The sequence below is a fragment of the Zingiber officinale genome, chromosome 7A (genome assembly GCF_018446385.1).
Source record: "Zingiber officinale cultivar Zhangliang chromosome 7A, Zo_v1.1, whole genome shotgun sequence".
In the NCBI taxonomy this organism is placed as follows: domain Eukaryota; kingdom Viridiplantae; phylum Streptophyta; class Magnoliopsida; order Zingiberales; family Zingiberaceae; genus Zingiber; species Zingiber officinale.
The window spans coordinates 106,705,164-106,714,031 of NC_055998.1; the positions used below are offsets into that span (position 1 = coordinate 106,705,164).

The 8,868-nt window shown below is 32.3% G+C and overlaps 1 protein-coding gene across 1 annotated transcript; it reads left to right on the top strand.

The window, feature by feature from the left end:
- The first annotated feature begins 4,012 nt into the window (after window positions 1-4,012).
- LOC121999594 (zinc finger MYM-type protein 1-like) lies at window positions 4,013-6,523 on the top strand. Its single transcript, XM_042554253.1, has 2 exons — window positions 4,013-5,321; window positions 5,520-6,523. Exons 1-2 carry the CDS (start codon window positions 4,013-4,015, stop codon window positions 6,521-6,523), a joined length of 2,313 nt encoding a protein of 770 aa, XP_042410187.1.
- The last annotated feature ends 2,345 nt before the right edge of the window (window positions 6,524-8,868 follow it).

Below are 8,868 nucleotides of genomic sequence, written 5' to 3' on the forward strand. Positions count from 1 at the left end.
AAATTTGAGGTTGGTGGTCCAAATTTCTGATTTTTTTTTATTAAATTGGTGTACGTTTTTCTTGAGCATTGTATTTATTGTGTTCATGGGGCGTACTGTAATAATTATACTAGGGCATCATCCGTGGGTTATTTAGAAAATTTTCAAATTTATAATTTTTTTTAAAAAAAATAATTGTACGTAATGTTTATTATTGATTTAGATGATCTAATTAATGACAAATGTTACACTTGCCTTTTGGCTTTGATATATGATACCTAGGGAAATAATGTTTGTCCACGCTAGCAAACTGTAGCACACAGGGCACCTCGTCTCTAGATAGGTGAGTAAAAGAGCACTTGTCTCAACAACCAACAACCAGCAGCTAAACTCTCCAACCTCAATAACTCTATCGAATGCCTGGCCCGTAGACATGGTAGTATGAGCCATGTTTCTAAAGGGTGGACCCTCCATACACTAAGTTTTGACATGTAACGGTCAAATAATGGATATCTTAAATGAGGGGATGGATACGTGTGCCGACACATGGCTTGTTGGAATGGACGTGGAATGATTAGAGCGGGTGTTCCGACACGGATGCCTCGTGCCATGTTAAATTTTAAATAAATAATATTGATTATTATGGGATGATGTTTTTGAGCGTTATCAATGTTGGTTGTTATTCGAAAAATTTAATAATTTCATTGTACAAAAATTTTGTATAAAGATTTGAATCTTTTCCTAGCTACTATGTGTTCTTTTAAATTAAACTTGGATCACCAGCGGAACTTAACACGTTTGATCCAAAGTTTAATCTATTTGTTCTTTTAGATTTAGACTCGGATCCAGGGCCGGACCTTTAATAGAAGTTGTGAGGCAAGTGCCTCGGGCCCTCAAATTTCAGGGGCACCAATTTTTTTTAAAAAAAATAAATATATATAATATATATATATATATCTCGAGGAATATATATCATGCGCGACGCGCAGGATATTAATTTTAATTTTTTTTCTTTTTAATTATTTTTTAAAATTTTGAATTAAAAAAATAATTAAAATATTTTTTTAAGATTTTATTTTAGGGTTGAGGCTTTTCTATTGGGTTATAATTTGTAAGTTATTTTTATTTTTAAGATTTTAATTCTAGGGTTCAGACTTCCAATTGAGTTACAGTATTTTGTAAAAAAAAATAATAATAATAAAATAAATTTAAGTATTTACGGAGTATTGTAATGTGTTTAGGGGATGTATTCATGACTTAGGGATATATAAAAGAAAATATTTTTTTTTTAAATTCAAAGTCTAAAAAAATAGAAGATTTTGTCTGTTATTATTTTTTTAAAAAAATTGAATTAAAAAAATTAATTAAAATATTCTTTTAAAATTTTATTTTAGGAGTGATGTTTCCCAATTGTGTTATAATTTTTAAGTTGTTTTTTAAAAGATTTTATCTCTAGGGTTTAGACTTTCTAGTTGAATTATAGTATTTAGTAAAAAGAAAAATTAAAAATGAAATAAATTTAAATATTTATGGAGTATTGTAACATATTTAGGGGATATATTTATGTATTATGGATTTATTTAAAGAAGTATTAATTTTTTTAATTCAAATTTAAAAAAAAATAATTAAAAAAAATCTAATATGCGCAGCATATCAACATTAGTATACGAATTTAAAAAAAAAACGCCTTGTTGTTTTAATTTAATTTTTTTTCCTTGCCGGCTTGTTTTAATTTAATTTTATTTTTTCTTGCCGGCTTGCCCTAAACGCTGTCGGTTGTTGCTTCTCCTCTTCGTATATCAGTTCGCCCCTTGGCCAAACGGTAGAAGTGCTGCAAGCCGCCTCCGTCGTTTTGCCATCAGTTCTACCTTTGTGGCTTACGTCACTGTTCCTGTTTTCATCGGCGACTTAACGACGGCTGATTCATCTTCCGCTCACCTTGACGGCTTGTCCTCCCCCGCAGTTTGCGCCAATCAAATTTAAAGATTCTAGTGGTGCCAGGGCCGAACCTTTAATAGAAGTTGCGAGGCAAGTGCCTCGGGCCCCCAAATTTCAGGGGCACCAAATTTTTTTTAAAAAATAAAGATATATAATATATATATATATATCTCGAGGAATATATATCATGCGCGACGTGCAACACTGTGCACGTCGCGCAGGATATTAATTTTATTTTTTTTCTTTTTAATTATTTTTTAAAATTTTGAATTAAAAAAATAATTAAAATATTTTTTTAAGATTTTATTTTAGGGTTGAGGCTTTTCTATTGGGTTATAATTTGTAAGCTATTTTTATTTTTAAGATTTTAATTCTAGGGTTCAGACTTTCCAATTGAGTTATAGTATTTTGTAAAAAAAAATTAAAAATAAAATAAATTTAAGTATTTACGGAGTATTGTAATGTGTTTAGAGGATGTATTCATGACTTAGGGATATATAAAAGAAAATATTAATTTTTTTTAAATTCAAAGTCAAAAAAATAGTAGATTTTGTCTGTTATTATTTTTTTAAAAAAATTGAATTAAAAAAATTAATTAAAATATTCTTTTAAAATTTTATTTTAGGGGTGATGTTTCCCAATTGAGTTATAATTTTTAAGTTGTTTTTTTAAAAGATTTTATCTCTAGGGTTTAGACTTTCTAGTTGGATTATAGTATTTAGTAAAAAGAAATATTGAAAATGAAATAAATTTAAATATTTATGGAGTATTGTAACATGTTTAGGGGATATATTTATGTATTATGGATTTATTTAAAGAAGTATTATTTTTTTTAATTCAAATTTTAAAAAAAATAATTAAAAAAAATCTGATATGCGCAGCATATCAACACGAGTATACGAATTTTTAAAAAAAAACGCCCTGTTGTTTTAATTTAATTTTTTTTCCTTGCCGGCTTGTTTTAATTTAATTTTATTTTTCCTTGCCGGCTTGCCCTAAACGCTGTCGGCTGTTGCTTCTCCTCTTCGCATATCAGTTCGCCCCTTGGCCAAACGGTAGAAGTGCTGCAAGTCGCCTCCGTCGTTTTGCCATCAGTTCTACCTTTGCGGCTTACGTCACTGTTCCTGTTTTCATCGACGACTCAACGACGGCTGATTCATCTTCCGCTCACCTTGACGGCTTGTCCTCCCCCGCAGTTTGCGCCAATCAAATTTAAAGATTCTAGTGGTGCGATCTGAGTTGCAGTTACTTAATCGCTCGCACTGTTCTTGATCATCTCTTCTCCTGCTTCTTAAGATCGGTGAGTTGTGTGACTTGTGTCCTTGCTGAATCTTGTACTATGCTTGGAAGTAAATTTCTCAGAGCCCTAAAATTTTTCGTTTTGTTCATTTCAAGGTTTCTTTTTAATTTTCCTTTTTGGTGCTACTATTGGAAAAGAAAGACAGGCTGCTGGCTGCCAAAAAAGTAAGAAAAATGGCAAATATAAATGTTATTCATGAATGATTTGATTTGCAAGTTATTTGATGAAAATTACTATCTTCATGACTTAAATTAACAATTTCATAATCAATATATAGGCATTGAACTTTCAACTTTCAGTGGCATCTTGCTTGTTTTTCTACGTTTCCAACTTAACAAATAACAATATATGTGAAATCTTGCATCTCAACTCTAGTAGTTCTGATACATTGTGCATCCAGTTTTTCTCTTCAATGTCTCTTTTACCATGACTTTTATAAATTAGGGCTTGAGATTAGAGAGTATGTGCAGATTTTAAAGACAATGGAAGGGAAAGAGGAAGATACAATAGTATGTTCTATTTATGTTCTCTTGAGATGACACTTTACTTCTCTAGTTCTCCGAATCTACTATCAATTCTTCTTTTTATTTTGCTTCTTTACTGGTTGAATAGGGGTGCTCGAAGAATATAATTAGTCCACCATAGTTTTTAATATTAGATAAAAATTTGAGTATGATTTAGCAGGATGATATTTACACATATTATGATTTGGTGAATTTTTTATGCATTTAAATGTTGGAACTATTTTAATCTATGAACTATTGTTGCAGATTAATATTTAGGCTTTTAGCAAACATGTTTCCTATAAGAAAACAATTGTCTGGAGCAGAAAAAAGGAAGAAAAAACAAAAGGAAGAAGCTTTAATTCAAAGCCAAGTAGGAAGTCTTAATAAGTACTTCACTAACAGCCAAAAAGCAGAGCAAACAGAAGTAGCTGAACAACTGAATCAGGATGACACTGATAATAAGCTGAATGATCAGAAACATAGTGAATTGAATGAACTTCAAAATGAAGACCAAAAACAATATGGAAATGATAAAGTTGAAGTCAATATGCCTGAAAATAACAGTGATGAAGATACAAATCAAGAGATCGTGTTCCCTTTAAATGTTGATGATCCAGGAAATTGGGACAAAATGCAAAATATTAGGGATTTTCTAGTTGAAAGAGGTCCTAGAAAAGATGATGATATTTTGTTTCCTCTTGATAACACCGGCAGACACTTCAATCCATCACATTATAAGAGGCAATTGCCAAATGGCGAGAAAAGTGACAAAAGATGGCTAGTGTATTCTATTTCTATGGACAAGATCTTTTGTTTCTGTTGCAAGTTATTCAAGACTCAAAGAACCACAATGAAACTTGGTCATCTAGCTGACGAAGGATACAAAGATTGGAAGAATATCAGTCGATGTCTCAGTCTTCATGAAACTAGTAAAGATCATATTGATTGCATGACTAGTTGGATTGAATTAGAAAGAAGACTTCGAAAGAAAAAGACAATTGATGAAAATATACAAGTAGCAATTAACAAGGAGAGAGAACATTGGAAACAAGTATTGAAGAGAATAATTGCAGTTGTGCAAAGAATTGCGAAGAATAACTTGCCACTTCGGGGAGATAATGAGAAGCTTTATGTTGAGAATAATGGAATCTTTTTGCAGCTAATTGAAATGATTGCTGAATTTAATCCAATAATGGAGGAGCACCTTCGGCGTGTTCAAGAAAGACAGATTCATTACACTTATCTTGGTCCCAAAATCCAAAATGAATTGATACAGATGTTGGCGGCTGAAGTAAGAAGTTCAATTGTTGCAAAAATTAAACATGCAAAGTATTTCACTGTCATACTTGATTGCACTCCAAATGCAAGTCACGAGGAGCAGATGCCCCTTGTAATTAGATGTGTGGATGATTCAGAAAATGCAATAGTGGTTGAAGAATTTTGGATTGGATTTTTGAAAGTTAATGAAACTTCAGGACTTGGGCTTTTTACAGAGCTTAAAAATATTTTGAACAATCTCGAACTTGACATTGATAATATAAGAGGTCAAGGATATGACAATGGATCTAATATGAAAGGAAAACATAAGGGTGTACAGAGTAGATTACTTGAAATTAATCCTAGAGCTTTCTACACTCCATGTGGATGTCACAGTCTTAATCTCACATTATGTAATATGGTGAAATGTTGTCCTAAAGCAATGTCCTTTTTCGGTGTAATACAACGCATATATTCATTATTTTCTTCTTCTACCAAGCGGTGACAAATCTTCAAAGATCATGTGCAAGGTCTTACAGTCAAGCCACTATCACAGATACGATGGGAAAGCCATGTTGACAGCGTGAAGCCGATAAAAGATCAAACTTCGAAAATACGAGATGCTTTAATTGATTTGGCAAACATTTCTGATGACTCAAAAATAAAGAGTGAAGCTGAGGGTTTGACATCATTTGAACTTGAGAATTTTGAGTTCGTATTTGGAATGGTAATTTGGTATAAGTTGTTATATGAGATTAACATTGTTAGTAAGTTTCTCCAAGCAGAAAATATGGATATTGATATTGCTATTAGACAATTAAAAGGACTTATTTCTTCTCTCCAAGAGTTTAGAGAATCTGGATTTGATCAAGCATTAATTGAAGCTGAACATATTGCAAGTGAAATGGGAATTGAACCTATTTTTCGAGAAAAACGCATCATCCGAAGAAAGAGACAATTTGATGAGATCAATAGTGAAGAGGTAACCCAATCTCCTAAAGAATCTTTTCGAGTTAATTACTTCCTATTTATAATTGATCAAGCTCTTTCTTCACTTCAAACTCGGTTTGAACAATTTCAAAAATATGAAGAAACATTTGGATTTTTATTTAGTTTAGAGAGATTGAAGTATATTGATGATGATAGTCTCTTACACTCATGTGTCAATCTTCAAGAGTCTTTAACACATGATGGACACTCTGATGTTGATGGATCAGATTTATATTTAGAACTAAAGTTGTTAAGACACTCATTACCAAGAGAATCAAAAAGAGCGATTGATGTGCTGAATTATTTGAAGAAAATGGATAGTTGTTATCCAAATGCTTATATTGCTTATCGAATTTTGCTGACTATACCAGTTACAGTTGCATCTGCTGAAAGGAGTTTTTCCAAGTTGAAATTGATCAAAACTTATCTCCGATCAACTATGTCGCAAGAAAGACTAAATGGCTTGGCTATGTTATCTATCGAGAAAAAAGTGGTTGAGAAAGTTGATTATGCTAACTTAATCAATACTTTTGCTTCTAAAACTGCGAGGTGAGCAATATTCAAGTGACAATGTATTGGTCCGGAAAATGAATTTTATATTTTGTTTGGATCATTTTGATTATATTAATATTTTCTTATGACATATTGTTTTGGATGATATTTTTTTTATCTTTTATTTCTAGAATTAAAAATATTGTTATATTTACATTGATTGGAAATATATGAATGCCAAACTTTGAGGGCATCATTTTTTTGTGCTAGCCTCAGGCCCCAAAATCACAGGTCCGGCACTGCTCGGATCTCCTGCAGAACTTAACACGTTCGATCCAAATCACCTAGGTTATTAATTTCATTAAATATTAATTTCTGAAATTGGCTTCCAGTACTGACGTGGCGAGGCACATGACCTTCTTGGATATGGGAACAACCACTGCCGACTAGACAAAGCCTTTTAAGGAAAGTTAATATTTAATTTCCTTAAATAACTTTAGGTCAACCGAAAAGAACAATTAAATCACAAGGGAAAAAAAACAAAAGAACACAACATCGAAAACAAATTCGAAATACTAGAATCGCATGCCTCTTGTATTTGGTATTATTTCCAAAAATAACTAGTATGATGCGGAAAGGAAAAATACTAGTTATACCTTTTAGAAAGACCTCTTGATCTTCTACCGTATTCCTCTTCTAACCTCGGACGTTGTGTGGGCAACGATCTTCCGAGATGAGAAACCACCAAAGCACCTTCTTCTCCTTTCTTCAAGTTTCGGCCAAGCACAATGCTTCCAAAAGATGAAGATCTTTTTCCACCAACCAAGCTCCAAGGGATGCATGAAACAAGACTCCTTTCTCTCCTTTTCTCCAAGCTAGATTCGGCCACTTCTATGCCTCCAAGAGATGATGAAGTCTCGGCCACAAGAAGGAGAAGAGAGAAGGAGAAGGGGAACCTCTAGGGGCCGGCCACACCAAGGAAGAAAAGAGAGGAAGAAAAAGAATAGAGTCGTTCACCATGAAGCATCCTCTACCCCCTCTTTTATAATCCTTGGTCTTGGCAAATAAGGAAATAAAAACTTCCTTAATTCTTTTGCCATGAAAAGGAAAATTTATTTAATTAAAAATAATTTTCTCTTCTCCAATTTATTTGGCCGGCCACCTCTTTCCCCAAAACAAAGAGAGTTTTAATTAAAACAAAAATTAAAACTTCCTAATTTGTTTCTAGAAATTTATAAAAATTTATCCAATAATTTTAATCCCTTCATGATTGGTTAATAAATTTTTTTTTATAAATTAAAATCTTTCTTTTAAACATGTGGATAATTTCGAAAAAGGAAAGTTATCTCAAAAATTAAAATCTCCTTTCAATTTACAAATAAGGAAAGATATTAAATCTTTTCTTAATCTTTTGTAGAAACTAATAAAAGAGAATTTTTAATTTTTAAACTTTCTTTTAAATCATGAACATAATTAAAAGGAAAGTTTTTATTAAAATCAACCTTTTAATCTACAAATAAGGAAAGAGATTTAGCTCTTCTCTTAATCTTTTGTAGAATCTTATAAAAGGAAAGATTTAAATTTTTAAACTCTCTTTTAAATCATGTTATCCACATAAGAAAATTTTTAAAAAATAAAAATCCTTTTATTTTAATTTGGGTCGGCCACACCAAGCTTGAACCCAAGCTAGGACCGGCCACCTTGAAGCACCCATGAACCAAACTTTGGCCGACCCTAGCTTGGTCTCCAAGCTAGCTTGGCCGGCCCCTATGGGATAGGTAAGAAGGTGGGTATATGTGGGTAAAGTACTCTATAATTAAGAGGCTACGATAGGGACCGAGAGGAGGAATTGGTTTTGGTCTCCCGATAAAATTAAGCATCCCGTGTTCGCCTCGAACACACAACTTAATTTTATCAATAATAATTCATTCCACTAGAGAACTATTATTGAACTACCGTACCAATCCCAAATTATATTTTGGGCTCCTTCTTATTATGAGTGTGTTAGTCTCCCTGTGTTTAAGATAACAAATGTCCACTAATTAAGTAAGTTACTGACAACTCACTTAATTAATATCTAGCTCCTAGAGTAGTACCACTCAACTTCATCGTCATGTCGGACTAAGTCCACCTGCAGGGTTTAACATGACAATCCTTATGAGCTCCTCTTGGGGACATTCTCAACCTATATCACTAGGACACAGTTTCCTTCTATAATCAACAACACACACTATAAGTGATATCATTTCCCAACTTATCGGGCTTATTGATTTATCGAACTAAATCTCACCCATTGATAAATTAAAGAAATAAATATCAAATATATATGCTTATTATTATATTGGGATAAGAGCACACACTTTCATAATAACTGAGGTCTTTGTTCCTTTATAAAGTCAGTATAAA